Raw genomic sequence first — 24,514 nt, 5'->3', positions numbered from 1 at the left:
GTTTAAGCATAGAAGTCTGCAGACTGTTCTCTTTATTTATTTGCCTACTCTAAATGAGAAACACCCAGCAGGTTGTAATCACAGTGACAAAATGTCCACACTACAATTAAAATTATGTTATAATAAACAATATGTATTCTTCCATATTAACCATTAATAAAATCATAAAGTAGCCAAAAACAAATGGTAATATATATAAATTGAATACCGTTTTAACCAATTCTTTTTTAATGATGTCCTGAAGCCTAACAAGGTAAGAGTTGATTGGATTTCAGGGACTAGGGAGTGCTAGAACATTGGTACTGCCATAGAGAAACAGGGTTTATAGGCTTCTATCCCATTAAGTTCATGGACTATTGTAGCCTTGACAAAGTTGGGTAAGTCAAAGTTGAGAGAAGGAAGCCACCCTAGAAATACCCTGGTGCCAAGCTATATAGGGCTTTAAAGCCAGAGCTGTGAGTTGGGTAGCCTTATAAATTTAAATAATAAATAAAACCAAGACTTTAAGATGCTGATACATATTGAAGATAAAACCCAGAATTAGATGTGAGATATGCCAAAATGTGATATTTTGTCAAGTACCCATGTTTCCCTGAAAATAAGACTGGGTCTTATATTAATTTTTGCTCCAAAAGATGCATTAGGGCTTATTTTCTGGTTTAGGTCTTATTTTCAGGGAAATCAGTACTAAATGTGTCTGGCTTATTTTGGGGGTAGGGCCTATATTACGAGCATCCTGAAAAATCATGCTAGGGCTTATTTTCCAATTGGGTCTTATTTTCGAGGAAACAGGGTATCTGCCAACACCTGGCTATGCACTCTAGATTAATTGAAACTTCTGTGTGGTCTCCAAAGACACTCCTGTCTAGGATTTCTTAGTCAATCACACATATGTTTATAAAATGGTCTGCAATGTATCTTACCTGAAGTAGCTGCTGTCTAGGTTGCTGTAGTTTTGTTTTGGTTTATATAAGAGATGAAGAGGATGATCAAGGTGAATGTTATAATGTTTATAAGTTAGAATGACAATTGTGCACAATTGGAAGATTCAAAGACCAGGTTAGAAGAAAATCTAATAATGTGGTTGCTAAGAGCCATTACAGATTTGACGGCACCTTATCTACCTACCTATCTTTTATTATTTTCAATCAATAGTAAACCAAAATAAAGGGGGGGGGAAGGATGGGAGATTAAAAGCAAGGATAGCATTATCACCTATTTTGTTCAAATCACATGCACACTATTAATGTATAAGAACCAAAGCCTAATATTCCTTTTGCAGGCACTAGAATTTATGCGATGATATGTTCATACAGATCCTTTTATCTCTTCTGATTATCTTGCTTGCCTTGGGACAATTCATTTCCGTTTTGATGAATCAATTTGGTTCTAGTTATTGCATTTTCAGTAAACTGGTATTCTCCAATCTTCCCTTGGTTTCTGCTCATAATGGAGTTGTTCTTATTCTTCTTCTTATTAAGAGTTGCAGTTTCTATTTTAAGGCCTTCAATCAGTATTAAAAAGCTTCAAAATACATTCATCCTTAACCTATGTATGAAAAGCTCTAAAAAAGAGTGATAGCCTATATGAGATATCTTGAATTAGTCATAATTGTTACGGATGATAGGAATCTCACTGGAAATTGAAAAATCTTTTAAGTATCAAACACATAATCCTGACAATTAGTGGATCTGTCTTCTGCAACATTATGTATGTGTACATTGAAGCTATTCATCTTTAGTAACTTACTGGTTTGTAGTTTGATGACATTTTGCGCTGTCATCATTTTTGTGGATAGTTAAATTAATGATACTTTTTGTGAACATTTGTTGCATTTTACACAGAGATATTAATCTTGATTTTCAAGACAAATAGAAATAATAGTGCCTTTGCATATAATAAATTTAGAGTACATCTTAGTAGTAAGGTAAACACATCATGGAAATCCACAGCAAGTCCTGGCATTTTTTCCTCCATACATCATTTATTGCAAAGTAGCAGGCAGAGCCCAGCTGTAATCCTTCGAGGAACATGATTAAACACAGTAAAGTTTAGCTCTAAGTAAATACACATTCGACTTGGCTGTATCCTTTACATAAGATTAAATCTACTGCATGGAAGTGATGTCTACATCAGAATTTAATGTTAGGAACAGTAACCCTTGGCAACGTAAATGAGATGAAATGCAGGAAAAAAGGAGTCCACTGCATCACATTGTATTGCTTTCTGATGTCCATTTGCATTGCAATAATTGCAGATGATTGCCAGGTTTTAAGAAATATAGTTTCATTAAGCTATGTTAAGATTCAAACCCACTGTGATTCTCAGCCATAGAAAATAAGTGTATGATACTGAGATAGTCACTTTCTGTCAACCCAACTTCTGCCACAAGTTTGTTGTTACTGGGGTAAAATTAAAGAATCTTCTCATAAAAGCCACATTGAGCTAGAGGAAATTCAGGATACAAATAAATACATGAAAATAATTCTTAAAAACACATTAGTAAAATAATACTGTTCAAATTTTGGTCTCTTTTAAGTGCGATTGAAGGCAGATAAACATGTCCCAGGATAATGTTGAAGGATCCAATCTAAGTCAGTCACCAGGACCAAAGGTTATTGAAGAACACACAACACTGTCAAACTCAATACTCTTAAGCTCAGTTTTGGCTTGTGAAAAATTAATTGGAAAACTTGATTTAATGCTGCAAAAGGCCAGTTATTCCTGTTCCTGTAATCTATTAAGTCTCCTCCAGTTTATATTAGATCATTTTTTCCCATTTCTTGGGAAAGATGTACTATAAACTCAAAAATAGTTTTAGTTTTTAAAAACCTATCATTTTTACATGTTCTACAACCATTGGAGGGAAAAAATAGCTTGATCCGACCTATGTCTTGTTATCATCCCAAACCCTGTAAGTTAATTTTACTTATCTTCTTTTAAGCCAGTATAGACAGTTATGTTTTATCACCTAGTAAATGTAATCAGCAACTCAAATTTATCTCTAAATGTACTGTAATACAATAATTTAGAATGGTATCTTAAGTTTGGACTGTACATTATGTTATAAATAACTGCAATGTATTATTGTTTGAACAGTTGCTTTATTCTATGTCTATTGTGCTCATAGCTATAAGTATACAATAAAGCTACTAATATTTCTAATTGTGTTATGCCAGATTCTGACTGAATCAGTGAAGCAAATGTTTTAAAGAACAGGGGTCCCCAACCTCTGGCCTGAAAGATTCTAATCAGGCTGCAGAAATGGCTGGAGAGTGTGTGTGTGTGTGAACATCCTCACTTGCACAAGCAGTGAGCTAGCACATGAGTGCTCCATTGATGTGAGCAACAGGTGCACCTGCATGCTAGCCACTCACATGGAACCATCCTACCTTCCCTCCCCTCCCCTCGCTGGTCATGTTGGGGAACTCTTTAAGAAGTTATCAGAAATATATTTTCACATTACAGGTTTGACACACTTGTACTGTATATTGATTTAAAGCTTTTTCCAGATGAACCTATTAGCTTTTCTTTTTTAGATTTAGCAGATTAAGGTGACACTTGGTAAGCTTTTGATTTGTCATGGGCTCTTCAATTTGGGCTTTCCAATTTAATCTTCCTTTGTACCACAGCTTAGTTGCTCACTTGCAATTAAAATCCCAAGTGCTTAGTCCCTTTTAAACCTGTAGGTTAATAGGCAAATCCTGATGACCTATTTTCCATTTACAATGTTTCTTCAAAATATGTCTGATCCTTTGTGTTGGCTGGTTTCTCCACTGCTGGTTTAAGTTTGTTTGTTTTATACAATCTATCAAAAATTAAGCTCCCCATTAAACAAAGAGACATATCTAAAATAAGCTGTATATTTTTCATATATGTTTGTTAGGGCAGAACTCACTGGCAGGCAAAGCAAGAAGCATATTAATAGATGTAGAGAAACTCATGGTTAGGTGTAGTACTGTGAAACCAGCACAAAATTGGAAATAGTCAATGAGTTGTGCCATAGTAAGTATGTAACAAACTAGGTGTCTTATTGTTAGGCAAGTTAATCTGTTAGTTCTTTTCTACAACTTCTGTTTCAATTAGTAGAAGTATACTGTAGACATTTCAAATAATTAGTGAAATATTTAATGATAATAATAATATATATGTAACAGAGCTTTTAATAATCAAATACATATTTTAAAATAAAGTTCCTTAAAATAGTATAGGTCTATCAAGATAATTATTCATCTGTCATGATGAAGTTATATAATCACATTCCATTCATCACATGAGTTATGAATATATTTCTTCAGATGCAACCAACTATAACAGTCTCCTACAGAGCTGTAATGCAACTTTCTATTGTAGAAAATTAAGCTATATTATAGATGGGTGAATCGCATTCTCTAACCAGTTCCATGATCCCTCAGAGATCTAGACAATAAAAGATAGAGATAAACATTTTAAAAGGAATACTGAATTCACATTCCATTCACCTTTTAATACAGATCTTTGTAGTATTATTTTGCAAGATGACTGGTAAATCTGCACACAATTAAAGCTGAATTCTTTATTTGCTCTTCATTCTGTATTTCTTCAAGATATTGGATAGATTGCAGTATTTATGAGGCGGCTATGCCAAATGTTGCTGCTGTTCTAAATATTTTCGAGTTCTTCAAGGTCTTGGAGTGTCAGTTTGGTAGGGTACAATTTCTACTGAGATAGAAATTATAATAATGTAAAGCCAAGTGGGTGATTTGAGTCGAGGTGGCGCAGTGGATAGACCACTTCAGCTGACTGCTATCTGCAGTTCAGCGGTTCAAATCTCACCGGCTCAGGGTTGACTCAGCCTTCCATTCTTCCGAGGTGGGTAAAATGAGGACCCAGATTGTGGGGGCGATATGCTGACTCTGTAAACCGCTTAGAGAGGGCTGAAAGCCCTATGAAGTGGTATATAAGTCTAACTGCTATTGCTATTGCTATTTGGTTCTCTCTCAGCCCTTGAAAGAAGGCAAATCAAAATCCTACCAAGAAAACTGCAGGGACTAGTTCAGGCAATTACTAGCAGTCAAGACTGATTCAAAATCACCAAACTGATCAAACTCTTACATGTGTAAAACAAAATGGCACTATATTTATTTTATCTATTTTATCCAAGCAAACCCTAGGAAAGATAGACAGTGTTAAGAAAGAAATAAATAATATTCAAATGATTGAGTTTAAGGATGAATATTGATTATGTGCTATCAAGCCAATGATGATTCTTCATGACACAGAGATATTTTTTTTCTCCAAAATCAGGAAGAATAAGAGTTAATCTGAAATCAAGGACTAATACTATCCGTCTACATTATTTATTTGTGTTCTTTTTTAATAGACATGATAGAAAAAAATCACCTTCAACTTTTACTTCTTAAATATGTTTAATTAAATTCAAATATTATTCTACCAGATTGGCAAAATAAATGTTAAGTTTTCAGATAATTAAAAACAAGTCTTTAGTTTTATAGCTTTTACATAAATCATTTTATGAAGATTTACATGTTCTTGAATTAAATTCCATTTCTTCACATGCATGAAACCCTGATGATCAGTTATGCCTATATGGAGGGGGAATTTTTTAAATTTATAATTGTTTGTATTTTTCATATTGTCTTAATGCCCCTTAATGAAATCTCTCCCAAAATGTAATTACCTGGATACTTGTATGGGAAGTCCTGCTCCTAGAGAATGAAATATTATGGGGAATATTAAAAGAGACAGAATATTATATTTCCCCAAAGGAAAAAAATATGCTCTTAAAGACAGAAAGCAGCCCCAGGCTTCCTGCTATAGTGAAACTCAAGATGCCTATTCATAAACAAAATACCTTCAGGCCAGTTCCCTCAGGCTGGAGCTGATGGAATTAAGAATTTACACAAGGCTCACTACATTGCACAACCCCCTGGAGCATCTCTTTCACCAAGAACTCTATATAAATCCATCCATTCACTCAGCCATTTTGTCAGCCACCCCAGAAACATGCTGCTGTCTCTGAAGTTTCTGGAAAACCAAATAAACAGAGACCTTCTTTCCTTGTAGCCAGCCTCCATTTTATTTCCAGCATTTTTCTCCTTGGAAAAATGGAACCCGACTGGATTTTTCTTCCAACACTTCAAATTCAAATCCAAAAGTGCTTTGGTTCAGCTGGCTCAAGCCAATGGGAGTTACAGTACACCACAGCTAGAGAACGATCACCCAAAGATTTTAAACTCCTTTATTTATTCGTTTTGACACCACCATTGTTAGAAACCAATCCCAGTTTCATTTACCTGGGAAACTCACAGAGAACAGTAAGATTAACCTCTGAGCAAACAAGGATAATAATGGTTTTGAAATACCTAGTTTTTGTTTGTGTTTTGCAACAGACTAACACAGCTTTCCAGATCTTTTAAAAATCTGCCTAGACTTGTTTAAGTAAGTTTGCAAGAGTGCCTAATATTTCATGAAAGCATCTGGTAATAATTACTTTCTACTCCGTTTCCCCCTCCACGTGGAAAAGACTCTCAGTCCCTCGCTCTTTCTCAAGTTTAAAAGGATCTAGCAAGGTAATTAAGAAAATAACAAGCTAAAAATAGAGAAAGCTCGAAGAGCATTCTTCAAAATGAAAAAAATGTCTTCTGCAATCAGGACATAAGCCTAAGTCTGAAAATCAGGCTTGTCAGATGTTACATCTGTTCTAACCTGCTCTAGGGAGTAAAGAGTTGGTCTTTGACAGAAAACCACTTCAAGAAACTACAAGCATTTGAAATGTGGATTTACAGACGGCTGTTAAGTATAATCTGGGTTGACAAAATCACAAATGAGGAAGTGATAAGCCATCTGGGAAAGCCAAGGGAAATCATCAAAGCCATTAAAAAGCGAAAGTCACCATATTTTGGACATGTGATGCGACACCCAGAAAAAATACGGCATCCTTCACTTAATCTTCCAAGGAAAAATTGAAGGAAACGAGTTCAAGGCAGAAGAAGAACATCATGGCTTCAAAATCTAAGGGACTGGTTTGGACAAAACTCAGCAGCACTTTTTCATGTTGACAAAAATAGGATTGCCAACATGATCGCCAAAGTCCGATGACGGATATGGCACATCAAGAAGCTTAAAATGCAGAAGGAGAGATAGAGAATCAGTGTCTCCTCGTCACCTCTTTCAGCAAGCAGGGCACAAAACAAACAAACCCCAGAAGAAGAAATAAAAAGCCACCAAACGCCGCTCGTGGGAGAGAATGAATGAAGGCGACCCGGTCCGGCCGGAGGAATTTCGCCGGAGCGAACGGGAGAGCCGATTGGCCTTCGAGGGTCGAAAACAGGAAGTGGGCGGAGTAAAATAGTTATGACGTATCGGGGGGGAATACTTCAGTTCCACAATTAGGCGGCGAGCGGAGATTGGGCTTCTGGGCACGCGGCGGGAGCGCGCCAAAGGAGGCGGAGTCTGCTCCTTCGCCCCGCCTTCCTTCGTTTCTGGTTTCGGGCCCTCCCACTCCTTAAAACGCGGCCCATCCTCCCACGAGCCGCATTAGTGGCGGCGCTTCGTGTGTCAGGCAGCGCCATTGGGCGGAGAAGCTGCGCGCTCGGCTTTTTTTGTTTTTTGTTTTCCCTCCCTGCCCGCCTCGGCTGGCCCTGTGGCTGGAGGCGGCTGAGCTGGGGCTCCCAGCCCGTTTCTCCTGCTCGGCGCTCTGGTTCCCCCACCGAGTCTCTCGCTTGAGGGCGCCTCCGCCGCCACCACCACCTCAGCGCCGAGATGTTTGACAAGACGCGGCTGCCTTATGTGGTGCTGGACGTGGTCTGTGTGTTCCTAGGTATGCCTCGGGTTCCGCAGCGTGGGGGATCCGGGGAGGAAGGGGAGGCGCCTGGGCACCTCAGAGAGGCGATGCGCCACCGCTGCGCACTTGTCGGTTTACCCACCCGACTGGCTCTTGAGGCAATTCCTCCGCTTCTGTTCCTGCGGTTACCCCGGGGACCCATGAGGCATATGTACGTGTTTTGGGCGAAGGCAATAAATGGAGAGACCCTCTGAATGAATCTCTGGGGCGGGGGTTGCACAAGGCTTTATCTCGCTCTTCTATATATGCCTCTACTACTTGCATATGCAGCGAATGTGTATCTGGGGTAGCTTGCTTCCCCTGCATGTTGACAGGCTAATCTTTGCCTCGCATCTCTGGCTTTGCCGAAAGAAAAAAAAAGCTCCTCGGGGAGGGGTTGGAAAAGGGTTAATAAATGCAGCAATGTTTTTTTCATTTTTAGATTTGTCTGCTTCAGCCGTTGTCGCTGCTTTTTTTGCGTTCATCTGTTCATCTGCTTGCTTACTGGCTAGCTTCGCGCCAACCCTCATCTCTCACCTAGAAAAACTTGGTCACTGGAATTCCGCTTAAATTAAGGGTTTTATTCAAGTTGGCTAATATAACAAATGGCTTGAATGAGTGGTGTACAGAGAAAGAGTTTTTTTAAACCCCCCCCCCACCACCTTGATGGGCTGGTAGATGGAAAAATCACAGCTGCATTTTGTGCTGGCTTCTTCAACCTGTGCCCTCCAGGTGTATTGGGATCCACATCAAGCATCCAGTGAAGTCAATTGCATTTGGTGGGTATCAGACAGGGGAAGATTGATGTACATTTAGGAAACTGAGTTTAGAAAGAAAGCAGTTTATTTCCTCTCATGTGAACATACTTTTATGTAAAGGGATAAATAATTGACGAAGTTGCATACTGATGTCCTACAATACAGCCTTTAATGGATTTTTTTAATGGGTGACTATAGCTGCTCTTAACGTTAGGATTACAAAACATGTATACAGCACCAGTATTTATTTGCTGATAGTTCTTTTTCATTTTTGCAATATGAAGAATGATCACAATGTAATTAAAATATGAATTTGGCAAAGTATAAACTTAACTTTGTCTAGCCTTAAACTAGCATCTAGTTTTAGACTGACATTTTCTTGGGTGAATGTAATACTGAACTACTAGATTTGGTTGTTATGAAATATTTGTAAGTGTTAAGTGAGGGCAGTGTAGTGATGGTAGCCCACCATCCTCTGTTAGACTCCTCTAATAGATTTAAAAAGGCCTTGATGGATATTTATTTCATGTATGCTATTTCAAATCCATTAAATAGAAGATAATTGGATTTTGAACCAACAAAATAATTGCTGTAGAGTAACTGAAAATTTGCTTTTTTAGAAAGGGATGAGAAAGCCTCATGCCATATAAGTTTAGCAAAGAATGAATGTTTCTATGAAATCTATTTAAATATAGGATAATATCTGCAAATAGTAACATTCTCAACCACTCTTTAATAGATAATTTGTTGGGTGATATGGTTAATAATTATCCTTAATTAGATAATTAAATAATTGACCAATTTTACTGTGAAACTGTTCTTGAATAGATAAAGGAACTTCTTTCTTCCAAGTTAATAATTCTGTATAAACAAACTGGATAAAGTTATTTCAGGATTGGGCCTTCAGAAGTTATGTATCATCAGATTCTTATATCTAAAATATATCTTAAGTCTGATGTATTTTAAAGATTTCAGCAAAATCATGTATGTTAGGTGTATTAATACTATTGTTACACTATAACAATATCTAATATATTTGACCCGAGGAAATATTTTAGAAGATATAAACCAGTGTTTACACAGTGTACACTTTAATAAATTATATGATCTAACATGATGAGATAACAGACATGGTTTCCTGTTGCAGTCAAAGCTACTGTGAAATCTCAAACACTAAGCATTTTATTATGGCCTAAGCAACAATGAAGTTAAAAGGAATGCCTAAAGTTCTCATGTAATGATGTCCAAATAATTGCTGGTGATCAGCATTGCCGCACTGATGTTTCTCGGATGAGAATACTGAATAATATTGCAGAATTAGTTATATAATGGCTCGGGAAAACCCCCCACAGTGTTTTAAAAGTCTTTTCTGCCTTTCCATTTGAAAAATTTTGTAAAGAATAAAAACTTCCAGTGAAATATTTTATTTTGGAGAAATCGATGCAGGTAAGACAAGATAGTTTAACTGTACTTTACTTCTCCTAAGTTTTTATTTGCAATAAGTTTGCAATAAGATATAATAGGATGATATTTATGTAGTGTGTCAGTGCACTAGGACCAGTACACCAGAGGACAGGTAGTTCGGCACTTTCTGACTCTAAATGTTAGAGCAACATGCATGGTTGCTGCTAAGCAGCATGGCCATTTGTACCAAAGGAAGAATAATAATTCAATATATTATTTTCTTATGTATTTGTGTATTGTTGCTTATCTAATAGATGTGCCCGACTGAGGTTCATTGCTTCCATTGTAGATATCTAACTAAATTATATTTTTACAGTGTACAAATATGCCAAATCTGATAAGTGTGTGAATGAGCCAAGTTAGTTTTGATGGGTGAAGGATTCAAGCAAGGCGAAGTGGCAGTGGGTTCTTGTAGATATGTGGTTCTTGCAGGTTCTACCTCTGGTTTTGAATGGTTTGTATTGGAACTCTGAAGTCTGGGATTTTCCTGGCTTCTCATACCTGTTTGAAAGCAGATGACAGCTTGCAGACTTGTGCACCAGTTGTATTCATTCTTGGACTTGGAGACTCTTTGTGTAGTCAGATATATCTTGGTTACCTTGTAGGTATAATATTGAAAAGTGCTGAACATGAGGCTCCCTTGAGGATTAATCAGAATGTGCACACAATTAAAAATTCAAATGCATGAAGAGTGATGGGCATACCTTACTATGGTGTGCTCTGGTAGCTGCAATGGTTACCAATAAGCTTCCAGGTGCAATTGAAGAGTCTGATTATTATCTTTAAAGTTTTAAAAGTCCTAGTTATCAGAGCTATCTATTTCCTGTCAGATCTGTCCATCCTGTTTGATTAACAGAAAAAGCTTGTTTCAACGATGTCATCTAACTTAATGTAGGAAGCACTCCTCCTCTGGGAGTACACCTGCCCTTGGAACAGCATCTCCCAGTTATTTATATTCCTCTTTAAACAAGATTTAATAATATGACTCTTCCTCCAAGCCTTGGATTAGTGAAAGATAAAGCCCTTTGAAGTTGAGAGATGGATGGAGAATTCTTTTTTATTTATTTCCTCTGGACAACTCTCTTTCCCAATATGAGACAGTTCTTTTTAATTGAGAATCTACCAAGAGTCATTCTGGAATTGGGCAACTTAAAATGTTGACGCAGAAAAAAAAATAGAACGTTCATAAAAGAGCAAAAATAAACTTAGAGCTACAGAGAGTAAGACAAATATTGGATACATTTGAAATTTTCCCAAAATTTTTCATTTACCCCTTACCCCAACCTACAGTTTTTTTCATCATGGCTTCAAAATGTCTAGAAATTTTCTATCTCAGTAATGAAAGTTTTATAACTTATGATATATGGATTGCAGAAATAATAAATTGAGGGTTTAAAATGAGACATTCATGATCATTGTGCGTGGAATATAATCTCTTGTAATCTCTTTATAAACTCTGTCATCCTCTTGATAGATTTTGCTGAATAGATAATTTGATCTGAGTTTTTGAGAAGAAAACATAAACCTTGATTAAGCATTTAGAGTCATAGTTCCTAAATGTAGAACTACAGAACTTCAACTGCAGAAAGGGAATGGGAGATTAGATTGATGGATGGATGGATGGAATTAAATAATAAGAAAATTATAGCATTTATAAAAGTTATAATTCTTTTGAGCTTCTGGGTAAGCTTCAGAAAGGATAACTTTCATCCGTAATTCAGTCTAAAGTGTCTCATCTAATGAGAATCTTAAACCAATCTTTTTCAGTCTCAGATGGAAAAAAAGTCATGCCTGCTTTAATGAAAAGCTGATGCAAGATCTGAAGCAACTTCCAGATTTTTTTGAAGCACGTATACCCCCAAAGAATATCCCTTTTCATTGTTCTAAATAATTTTCTTCCTAGTGGATAGAGCTGATAGAGCAATTCAAGTATTAGATTCTCATTTGGCTTTATTCGTATTTAATTCCAAAGCTGTGAGTAATTTAAGTTCAATAGCTGTTCAGATTTTTGACCACTTCCTGTGTAACTGTAGTACCAAAAATAATGCTAAACTAGAAACAAATCAGCATGGTTCTTAGTTATAAAGTGATTAAAATAGTACACTTGGGACAAATTATAATTTGTATACTCAAATGTATACCTAATAAATGGTGATTTAGTTTGTGAAAAGTTTTAAGAAAAGAGAATTGGGCAGCAGCACACCAAATTGTGTCTTCTGTGTGTTTTCTGCTGTTAGGTTCTGTGGGGTTTATTTCATTCAAGATCATACAAGTTACAAATGCAGAATTTAATTAAGATTGTCATGATTCATTTTTTTTCATGGCTATTGGAAAAATATGAAGTTATCATCCTGACAAACACATACTTCAGGAAAGCCAGTGTTTCTCAACCTCAGCAACATTAGATGCATGGATTTCAATTAGCAGAATTCTGCAAGTTGAAGTCCCCATATCTTAATGTTGCTGAGATTGAAAAATATTGAATTTGATGAAAACACTGGAGTTCTTTTTTCTTTTTCAAGTCACTGCTTTGATCCTGTAACTTCTACTTTCTGATGTAATGCAGAACTGAGAACTGACATTTCTCTGTGTTTGTAGGTGAGTAATACAGTATCCCTTTCCTCATTGAGTGAATGACAACATCATCTTTGTTAGCTTATGAATCATAAGCTTCTGGGATCTTATGGTATAAAATTACAAGGGTAAGAAACATGTCAAATTTTTAAAGGCTTCACGGGTACAGCTTATGATCATAACAAAAAAAATATAGTAAATAGAGATCAGTTTAGTGGATGTCAGCTGCAGTAGATAAAATCTAATAGTATGTTGTATGCTTCTTTCTATGTGTAAATTTATTTGTTTGTGTGTGTATGTGTAGAATATGAAAATTACACATGGAAAAAATCCCATTCCTGCATGTATAAAATTATTAAAATATGCATCTGTGAGATGCCATTCATTGTTTTATGAGTGCTATTTGGATCTGATGAATATTCTGCTTTTCCCCCATTGGTCCATTACATTGAGGGTTTATTGTGTTATTCCTAGATCAAGGAAAGTGATTATTTCTCTCTTCTCTTCCTTGGTTAGACAACCTCACTTGGATATTGTGTTCAGTTCTGCACAACACTGTTTAAAAAGGATGTTGATAACCTGGAGTATGTCTAGAGAAGGACTACCAAAATGGTGAAAGTAACTAGAAACCAAGCCTACAAGGAAAAGTTGAAAGAACTAGGAATATTTAGCTTGCAGAAGAGAAAGTTGAGAGGGGACATAATAGCTTTTTCTGACTTATTCTCACTTGCTCCAGAAGATAAGACCAGAAATAATGGAACTAAAAGGTTGTAATACAAGTTAGACATTAGGAAGAATTATTTTTTAAAAAGAGCTGTCAATTAATGGAATAAGTTACTGTATGCAGTCATTTTTCTCTTTCTCTGGAAGTTTTCAGAGGCTGGATAGTCCTCTAATGAATCCTACAATGTGCAGAGAGTTGACTTCTTTAGGACATTCCAATGATATATTTGATTTACTGCCCAGTGATGGATAATATTTTGTAAAGCTCACAAAGATGATCATAACCTGGCTTTGAAGAGAGTCACTTGTCATTTAAGAGGGATTCTCTTAACAGGTATAAAATACAGCAGTTCCTCACATTTTTTTTTAAAAAAAATTGCATTTGCTTTTCAGTGCTAAAAAAAGCTACAAGTACTGAGGTTTAGGATCTTTGGCTGAAAAGGAAAATCATAGCCATGTTGCTAGCAGCCATCTGCTTTCTCATTCTTGTTAAGATTTCAGTGCCTCCATTATTCCTAGGTTCTCTTCTTAGCTGAATCATATCATCAAAACAAAAGAGAGGCTGTCAACATGCCTTTAGGGAAGTGTTGCATTGAATTAAGCAGGGGAACATTGATCGGTGTACCTTGTTTATGGTAGGCAACAAGGAAATCCCTTTACTTTGATCATCTTTATAGGCCCCTTTTACAATTTTACATAGGAACGATAAGATCTATCTCACTTCTAATGAAATAAAAAGAGCTAAATTGCAAGTTATAGCTTCCTGGTTGGCATGCCATCATTTCTCACAGTTTGGCCATGCACATCTGTAGTGTTCCTGCCAAGAACAACAATGGGCACTTCCTTTGTTAGTGGAAATTCTTATCTACCCTACGTATAGCCATCATTCTCCTTTGTTTACAAAGGAGTAATTAAAGCTTGGGACTAAAAGCAGGAAAGTCTGAGTTCTACTTCTACCTTAGGCAGAAAAGCCAGTTGGGTGACCTTGGGCCATCCACATCCTCCCAGTCCTAGGAAAATGATGCTGGTAAATCAGTTTTGAAAACTGTGTAGTCTTGTCTGTGTAATTGCCAGGAATCAAGTCTAATTTGAAGGCATTCTCTCTCTCTGTTAAATTCCAGGATACAGTAGTCCTTGACCTATGATGGCAATTGAGCTCAACATTTTCATTGCTTACCAAGACATCTGTTAAGTGAACCACACCCCATTTTATGACCTGTTTTTGTCACCGCTGTTAAGAGAATCACTGCAGTTAAATGAATCACATAGTTGTTAAGCGATTCTGGCTTCTCCCATTGACCTTCTTGTCAGAAGCTCCCTAGGAAAGTTGGAAATGACAATCCGAGGATCTCAGGACTCTGTAGCCATTGTAAATACATGCCATTTGCCAAATAACTAATTTTTTACCACATGACTATGGGAATGCTGCAATGGTCATAAGTATGAGAACTGTCATAAATAACTTTTTTTGGTGCTATTGTAACTTCAGACAGTTGCTAAATAAATGATTGTAAGTCAATGATTACCTGTAATCAATTGGTATTAAGCATTTGTATAGGTGTATGAATGTCAGGAGTCATCATAGCTTATAGACTCAATTATTTTCTCAGAGAAAGGTAGTTGACCCAATGTGAGCAGCATATTTCAATGCAGTAAAATTTCTACCAACTTAGTTATGGGTAGATAGCATTATTATCAACCATGGGAAAAATAATCAATGGATATGTATCCCTAGTAATGAAATAAATAAAATAGGAACAAAATAGCAGATGTTATGATGAAAGCCCTTAATCTTTTCATAGTTGATAAGTAAGGAATTAGATCTGGTTAGTGAAGGCCACTCTGGAGGTGACATATGAATTGGTTTGAACGATGGTGAATTCTTCCTTAATGGAAGAGGTGTACTTGACTCTCCTTAAGGAGGTGTGGGTGCACCCTCTCAAGAAGCCATTGCTGGACTCTACAGTTCTGGACAATTTTTGTCCAATATCCCATCTTTCTTTTTTAGAAGAAGATGGTTGAGAAGATGGTGGCATTAGAACTTCAGAAGATGCTGGATGAAATGGATCATCTGGAGCTCTTTCAGTCAGTCTTTGGCCCAATAAACACCAGGCAGTTAACATGCCTAATATTCCTTCTTCCTCCTCCTGTCCCCCCACCCACAATTCCCAATAGTGAGTTGGACTGAAAGAGAGTGACTGCCCCAACATCACCCAGTCAACTTTCACGCCTCTAATGTAGGACTAAATATCCTGGTTTTGTAGCCTGGTGCCTTAAACACTAGAGAAACTGGCTCTCTTCCTTCCTTCAAGCGTGATCCCAATCAATGTTTGATAAGGAATGAGAGGTCCAGCCTACAATCCCTTTTTTGTGAGGTGCTGCAGGGCTCAGGACTTTCCTTTTTAATATCTACATAAATCACTGGATGAGATGCCATCAGTATTCTGGCGATACCCAGTAATAGATCTCCATCCTGGGTGAATTAAGTGATGTGGCGGACATCTTTCACAATGCCTGGAGGCTACGGGAGTCTGGATGGGGAACAATAGGCTTCAACTGAATCTTGGTAAAATGTAGTGGCGTTATGGTGTGGATGGGGGCTTCTTTGTATCTGGTATTTTTTATCTTTGGTCTTGGATGAAGTATCACTGCTCCAGACAGACCTGATGCATAATCTGGAGTTTCTCCTGAACCCAGGTGCAAGTTGTAGCTGTGTAAGCGTTTGCTCAACTCCGTGTTTTGCACCAGTTATTCTCTCAGTCACTCACACCCTGCTATATGGAATGGTGCAACATGGGATTACCCTTGAAGAGTATTTGGAAGCTACAGCTTATACACCCACAGTTTTTGGGTGCCTGAAGTATGGCACATGTAACACCTTTGCTGGTGAGCTGCATTGGATGCCAGTCATTTTGAGAGTGAGATAGGCAGTATCAAAATTTGGTAAATAAAATAAATAATGACAGCTCATTTAATTTAGATTATCAAATTACTAAGTGGTAGTTATTTCCATTATGTATGGTTGCAGGATTTAGTTTACTGAAGAGGGTAAACAAAAAATGTCTGTACAGTGTCTCTTCTTTATTTGTATAATCTTACTATCTGTTCTAAAAATAATAGCTAATCGGTAATAGCTTGGATCTAAGGGATTTCAAAACTCATTGTATATATAGAGAGATCTAGATGATCTAATTTTTCAATGATAGTGCTCTCTAAATAACAGAATTGAACTTGCCAAATAAGAATTCATTCATTTGTTGTCCTGCTTATATCTTATATTTAAGTCTGCTTTTAATGTTAGGCTTCTATATTTTATCAATTTCTTATGATTCTTTCAGGGATATTTTTCCTTTTAAACATAGATAAAAAAGTTGAATATCTTAATGACAATGCCAGATGCACATTTTGATTGAGCATTGATATTTATTTTTATAAGCCCACATATAGCATTGTGATTGTACATAAATTCATTCACATTAATAGTTGTTGGTATAGAGTAAAAATGTTTGGGGTAGGATTGAATATTACAATGCTGGTTTTATAGCTTCAGAAAACTGTATAAAAATTATAGCACATTGTAGTCTTGCATTTTAAGATAACTATTAAGTAACAAAAGTTGTACCAATAAAAGCTAAATCTAATTTTTAATTGGTTAGCATGATTATTATAGATGGATTGCCACAAACCACATAATTTTTCTACAGGAACAAATTGAATGCCCCAAAACTCCATCTAAAAAGGAGATGTAAGCGTCACATTAAAGTTGTCATACTTTCTTATACAGAAGCACAATGTTTGCAATTTCACTCATTGGTTTGTGCACATGCAGTTTGTGTACACAGATGCATGTGCTGTAGAATATTTGTTACATGTTTAAGGCAATCTCTAAATTGCTCATTTAAATACTTAAGAGGTCGAGTTTTTAGTATGCTAACAATGAGCTTTTGTTTATCTCTGAACCCCTGCCCATATTTATGCCCATAGTTGTAAGCAAATTGTTGTTACTTCTTAGCAACCAGTACCTGTGAAACTTTTCTTAGAATTGTTTTCAAACCAATTCTTTGCCTCCTCTCTGTGGTCTATGCCTTTCATAGTTTCTAACAAGCTCAAGAGATGATTTTTGTATGTGGTTTAGCTTCTGCCAACAAGCTTTCATTTATCTGATCTTAAGTTATTGCTGATTCTTTGTAAAAAGCTTCTATTTAACTAGTAATATTTTTATGAAGCAGAATAATAAACTAACAAGAGTTGGAAGAGACCTTGGAGGCCTTCCCTTGCTCAGGCAGGAAACCCTATGCTATTTCAGACAAATAGTTGCCTAATGTCTTCTTAAAGACTTTCAGTGTTGGAGCATTCACAACTTCTGGAAGTAAATTGTTCCACTGATTAATTGTTCTCACTGTCAGGAAATTTCTCCTTAGTTCTAGGTTGCTTCTCTCCTTGATTAATTTCCATCCGTTGCTTCTTTGTCCTGCCTTCAGGTGCTTTGGAGAATAGGTTGGCTCCCTATTCTTTGTGACAACCCCTTAGATGATGGAACACTGCTATCATGTCACCTCCCCTAGTCCTTCTTTTCACTAAACTTAGAAATACTAATTCCAGCAACCATTCTTTATATGTTTTAGCCTCCAGTTCCCTAATCATCTTTGTTGCTCTTCTCTGTAGAGTCTCAACATCTTTTTCTCCATAGTGAGGGGGGAGGAGTATCCAGGATGGGTGTTGACTTTGTCCTCTCATGATTGGATGAGTCAGATAAGCTCTTTGGGTAACGCCCCCTGGCCAGCAGGACTACCCATTCTTCTGACTCATCTCCTCAAGGAAAAGTTGCAATACTCAGTAACTCCAGTAATTTACAAAGGAGTAAGGAAAATAAACTTGGATCCGGCGAATCCTGCCTCCCTTCATCGAACACAGCCTCCTCCTGCAAGGACTGGACTGCCACAAGCCCCCTGGGGCGGCACGCTGCCCTGGCCACTGAGTGAGACGGAGTCACTCAGGGAGGACAATTGCCGGGCAGGCAGGAGGAGAGGGCAATATGCTTCCTAGAAGCAGCCCTTGATGCAGAGGCTAATCAGGAGCAGAAGCGCTCCTCTGCTCCCCTCGGGTTGAGCCACGAAGCTGGCTAAAATACCCTGGAACACCTGTGCTGGCAGCCGACAAGGTGAGAGCCGGAAAGGCTTACAAAGAGCTGCGGAAGACAGGGGAGAGAGCTGCAGCCATGGCAAGCCTGCAAAGGCAAAAGCCATTTCCATGTGCTCCAGCAAGGAGGAGCCGTTTGAATTTGGAGCCGGGGCCATCTTGAAACCACATGGTCCAAGATGGCTGCCCCCAGCAGCTCAGAGCCTCAACTCTCAGCCCTCCAGCCACAACCGGAGGCTTGTGGAGCCCTTGAAAGGTGAGAAACCATCGCAGAGGCATTAGCCAAGGGCGGGGGATGCAGCAAAGGGCCAACAGGAGGCTTGTTAAGGGAGTTAGAGGCAGGCGGTGGATCTCCCCCCCCTACTTCCTAGATGAATCAAGACTGCACGAAACCCCCCCCCCCCAACCTGAGAACTCCTCACCTCCCAGAGGAGGATTCCCGTCGGCTTGGTGCTTCAGAAATCCTGCCTAAAAGCCCGTTCTCTCCCTTTCTAACTGCATAGTAACAGGAAAAGCCCCCCCCCCTTAAGGACACTCTCCTTTAAGGAGGAGAAAGAGACTTGGCGAGAATGCCATCAGAAAAAGGCTTCCAGCAAGAGCTGCGTTTTTTGGGGGGGGCTAAGTCTCCTTCACCCTTAAGAAAATTCTCCTTGAGTAGGAGAAGGAGGGGGGAGGGGCGGGAAGTCCCTGAGTAGGAGGCAAAACAAAAGCTGTTTTTTGTGGCTAAGTTCTGAGGGCGGGGCGATGGCAATTGCCTTGCAAAACCATTTGGAAAGAAGGGGGGAGGGGCCCCACGTGGCCAAGCCAAGGAAGAGTATTCAGCCCCCAGGGAGAGACAGAAGAACCTCCAATCAGGTTAGAGATTACCCCCCTCCCCCAAGGCTTTCCAAGGGTGGGGGTGAATAGGCAAAGAGCAAATGCTATACAATACAATACTATGCAATACAATAGCAGAAGGGGCAGGAACCTTGTAGGTCTTCTAGCCCAACCCCTCGCCTAAGCAGAAATTCCTACACCATTTCAGACAAATGGCTATCATTACTAGTCAGCCCTGTAGCTCAATGGTTAACAGCTGACTCTGTAAACCACTTAGAGAGGGCTGAAAGACCTATGAAGCAGTATATAATTCTAACTGCTATTGCTATTACCATCCAACAGCTGCTTAAAAATCTTCCACTGTTGGGGCATTCACAACGTCCGGAGGCAGGTTGTTCCACTGATTAATTGTCTAACTGTCAGGAAATTTCTCCCAGTTCTAAGTTGCTTCTCTCCTTATTAGATTCCACCCATTACTTCTAATTCTGCACTCAGATGCCTTGGAGGATAATCAGGTTGCCTCTTCCCTGTGGCAACCCCTGAGATATTGGAACACTACTATCACGTCTCCACTAGTCTTTCCTTTCAGTAAACTAGACCTGCCCAATTCCTGCAACCGTTCTTCATAGGCCTTAGCCTCCAGCCTGATCCCTCTGTTGCTCTTCTCTGCACTCTCCCTAGAACCCCCACATCCTTTCTACATCATGGTGACCAAATTGAATGCAGAATTCCAATCTGGCCTTTCCAAGGCCTTATAAGGTGGAATGAACACTTCACGGGAGCTTGATTCTATTCCTCTGTTTATGCAGCCAAAAACTGTGTTAGGTTTTCCGGCAGCTATTGCACACCGCTGGCTCATATTAAAGGGTGGTCCACCAGGACTCCTAGATCCCCTTCACAGTTACTACTGTGGAGCAAGGTATTCTGTACCTGTGCACTTCACCTTCGTTGCCTAAAGGTAGAACCTTACCTCTTTGAATCCCATTTCCCTAGGTAGTGCCCAATGTTCAAGGGTACCAAGATCCTTCTGTATCTTTAGCCTGTATTCTGAAGTGTTGGCTATTCCTGCCAGCTTGGGGTCACCTGCTAACCTGATGACCCCCCCCCCCATCAGCATTTAACAAACAGAGAGCTAACAGTCATTCTGGCTCCTTCTCATGACCGCTTGAGATAACAGCAGTTCTTAAAGAAACAGTACTACTATCATGGCATTTATTTTGCTATCCCAAATGTTAGCTTACACACCTAACACCCTCATTCAAATCACTGATGAAGATGTTGAAGAGTACTGGGCTCAACCTGAGCCTTGGGGGACTCACTGCACTCTTCCCTCCATGAAGAGGCAGTCCCATTGAGGAGTATAGGTGTGTGCACCAGTTACCAAGGCACCTGGTGTGACTAGGTCTAATCCTCAGTCTTCTACTTTAGCTAGTAGTAGGTTATGGTCTACCTTATCAGGACTTGCTGAAGTCCAAGTTAACTATATCAATGGCATTCCTATGGTCCACTAGGGTTGTCACCGTAATCTAAGAAGATTTGTAGATTTAGATTTATTGAACATTTATAGGCCGCCCTTTTCCCTGAGGGGACTCAGGGCGGCTTACAACAATGGGGGAAGGGAGTGCAAAACAAGACATAAAAGAAACGTGAATAAAAAATTAACTATAAAACACAACATTCATTATGGCTAGTCTAGTATGATCTGTTTTTGACAAACCCATGTTGGCTTTGGGCTCTCGAGCCGGTTTTCTCACTTTCTGAAGGGGGGGAATCACATCAGCAATTCTATAGTGGTTCTCCGGTACTCCAGGAGCTCTGATAGATATAGTTTCAGTTGTTTGGAGATCTCATCCGCCAGCTCCTTCAGATCCCTGGGGTGTAACCCGGTCCTGGGAATTGGACCTTGCCTAAGATAGACAGGCTACCATTTCTTCCCTATCTCATCTTGGGTCCCTAATCTGAATTTGGGGTGCTGTTTTTGATAGGTTGGATAGCTTATCCCTGCTGGTAAAGACAGATGCCAAGCACGAGTTAAATAGTTCGGCTCTACCCCTGCTGCCTGTCACCTTCGGGCCACTTTCTCCCAGCAAGGGACCAATTGTTTCCTTAATCTTTCTTGGTTTTATCAGGCGGGAAGATGCCCCCCCTTTTTGTATTTTATTTTATTATTATTATTGTTGTTGTGATTCTTGTTATTATTATTATTTTACCTTTGTGGCAGGCCTTTATTGTGAGCCTTAGCTTCCCTCTCTTCATCGTTACACACACTCTAGTGGCCGCCCATTAAACTCCATCGGTGTTTACATTCAGAATATCTCTGCGCTAATCCTAGCCATAGAATCATAGCACCCTTATGGCCGGGGGGGAAAAAAGGGTCAGATAGGCTGGTCCCCATGCCAGAACCCACCACAAACTCAGAATGGGATGCCCGACTATGAGAGATCGCAGAAGCACCTCAGATAGCCTATGAATTTAGACAACTTTCGCTGAGGGCAGAACATATAGCAGGGGTGGGATACATCAGAGCCGTCTGGCTCAGCCGGACCAAGGGGACAGTTTGGAGCGGAAGCTGCAGCCAGCAATCTTCAAGGAAATGGCAGAGTGCTTCGGACACCCGGAGATCGACTTATCCGCCACGCCCTCAACGCTCAGCTCCTGAGGGTCATCTCCAGGTACCAGACATGGGGGGGGGGGCAGAAGGGGCGGACGATCTGCGAAGCCCCTGGACCAGGGGTTGTCGGTATGCCTTCCGCCCTTACCCCTGATCCCCAGGGTCATATGGGAAACCCTTCGGGAGGGGGCAGAAGGGGTTCTCTTGGTGCCTCTCTGGCCCCGGAGACTGTGGTTGCAGAGCTCCAGTCGCCTTCAACGGAGAGGCCATGGAGATTCCCCCTGGAGGGAATATCCCTTAACCAGGGGTCGCTGGAGCACCCAGACCGTCAATGGCTCCAGCTGACCGCTTAGCTCTTGGAACGGAGCATCCTGGGGAAAGACCCTCCCCCCCCCCAGGGTGATGCAGACTATCCAGACTGCCCGCACACCTTCCACAGAGCGTATATATGGCTCCATGTGGCAGGCCTCTGCCTCATGGTGTAATTCCCTGGGGCACAATCCTAGCCAGGCCTCAGTGCCTCAGATTCTGGACCTCTTCCAGGCAGGCCGGGACAGAGGGTTAGCTTCTAACACAATTAGGAGACAGGTCCCAGACTTCTCGCCAGTTGTCCTGCGTGGCAGGAACCAGAGCTTGACTCACCTTCCTGTGGTCAGACAATTCCTCAAGGGGGCTTCCAACCCCAAACCGCACGCAGCGTTCAAGTACCATTCCTGGGACTTACACAGGGTAGGGGACGCTCCAATAGGTGCTCCATCTGAGCCTTTACGAACAGCTTCCCTTAAGTTCCTGATTCTCACGGTGGCCTTTCTGGTGGCCATCCCCCCCCGCCAGGCAGATATATGAACTGCAAGCTCTCCACCGGGGAGGGTCTCTGCTTCCCCCACTAAGACAGAGTGGGGTTACGCCCTTCATCCCAAGGTGGGCTTCTGTTTCCATCAAACCCAGGAACTGATTGCCCAACTTCTGTCCAGACGGGGGGGAAAGAAGGGGCTCACTCTGGGCATAAGGAGGGCCCTGAGGATTATCTCAGGAGAACCAGGCCAGTCAGGAAATCCGAAGCTCTGTTTGTTTCTTTCCAATAGGGGCCTGGGTAACAGGGTGACTTCCACCACAATAGGTAGGTGGTTGCAAACCTGCGTTGCCACTGCATACCAATCACAGGGCTTTCAGACACCAATCATATCACAGCTCACTCCACGCGGAGCGCAGCCACATCCAGGGCCTGGGCCACGCAGACAGCCCTGGCCGGAATCTGCAGGGCAGCCACGTGGGCTTCCCCCTCTCCCTTTGCTAGGAACCATAAACTGGACTCTTTTACCCCGCAGGGCAAAAGCCTCTTGGACGCAGGGCCTCTTGGACGCAGGGCGTTGCAGGTGGTTCACAGGGCGGAGCCCACGCCTCAACTGGCACAAGCGGGGGACATGGGGCCGCTGGGGTCTCCCTCCCTAGGGACGTGCAGGCTTTGGTACGTCCCATCCTGGATACTCCTCCCCCCTCACTATGGAGAAAGGGCGTTGGTACTTACCTGATACGCCTCTTCTCATAGTGGGGGGAGGAGTATCCAGTCCCTCCCTGACTATGTTTGTATGACTAAGTTTTATGTTCACAGTTTTATGAAGTTATATAAATATTGATGTTGAAGACGATAAAAGCTAAGAACTGAATTAAGAGTCTGGAGTGAATGTGCAACGAGTCGGATGGAGCTCTTCGTCAAAAGAATGGGTAGTCCTGCTGGCCAGGGGGCGTTACCCAAAGAGCTTATCTGACTCATCCAATCATGAGAGGACAAAGTCAACACCCATCCTGGATACTCCTCCCCCCACTATGAGAAGAGGCGTATCAGGTAAGTACCAACGCCCTTTTACATCGTGGCAATCAAAACTGGATGCAGTATTCCAAGTGTGGCCTTACTAAAGCATTATATGGTACCAAGATTAAAATGCCACATTTTCAACAGTATGTTGCAAAAAGGGTTTTTTTTGGGGGGGGGGTAGTGGTGTTTAACAATAAAAGAAGGAAAGAGACCAGCGTTGAATTCAAATGCCCTCTCTTGCCTGGCCATTGGCATTTTTTGTTCAGGCACTCTGAAATATATGTCTGCAGAGAATAAGTATTGCTCTTTACTAATAGTCTTCTACTTACAACCACAATTGAGCCAAAATTTCTTTTTCTAAATAAGATAGTTAAGTGAATTTTGACTCATTCTATGACATTTCTTGCTAAGTTGTTAAGTGAATCACAACAGTTGTTAAGTTGGTAACATGATTGTTAAGTAAATCTGACTTTCCCATTGACTTTGCTTGTCAGAATGTAGCAAAAAGTGATCACATGACCTTGGGACACTGCAACCATCATAAATATGAGCCAGTTGCCAAGTGTCTGCATTTTGATCATGTTACCATGAGGATGCTGCAATGGTTCTGTGAAAAATAGTCATGTCATCTTTTTCAGTGCTGTGGTAACTTTCAGTGGTCACTTAAATTAATGGTTGTAAGTCGAAGTCGATATTTTTTTAAAGGTAGGTCATACTACTTTCTGTTCTATCTCTTTTTGAGACAGCTGTTCTGTTTTATCAACAAGTGTTCTAAAAACCAAAGATAC

The 24,514-nt window shown here is 40.1% G+C and overlaps 1 protein-coding gene across 2 annotated transcripts in view; it reads left to right on the top strand.

The window, feature by feature from the left end:
- The first annotated feature begins 7,536 nt into the window (after nt 1–7,536).
- Nucleotides 7,537–24,514, top strand: part of PLPP1 (phospholipid phosphatase 1) — a 78,079-nt gene continuing 61,101 nt past the window's right edge. For both annotated transcript variants that reach the window (XM_014063115.2, XM_014063107.2), the window contains exon 1: nt 7,537–7,822. In XM_014063115.2, coding sequence (XP_013918590.2) covers nt 7,765–7,822 — 58 coding nt within the window. In that variant the 5' untranslated portion in view covers nt 7,537–7,764. The remainder of the gene's footprint in view (nt 7,823–24,514) is intronic.

Source organism: Thamnophis sirtalis, unplaced genomic scaffold (assembly GCF_051295495.1).
Source record: "Thamnophis sirtalis isolate CommonGarterSnake01/CBP01778 unplaced genomic scaffold, rThaSir2_p1.2 scaffold_5, whole genome shotgun sequence".
Classification (NCBI taxonomy): domain Eukaryota; kingdom Metazoa; phylum Chordata; class Lepidosauria; order Squamata; family Natricidae; genus Thamnophis; species Thamnophis sirtalis.
Note: the sequence above shows the minus strand (reverse complement) of the source record. Positions and strands in the feature narration are given on the sequence as shown.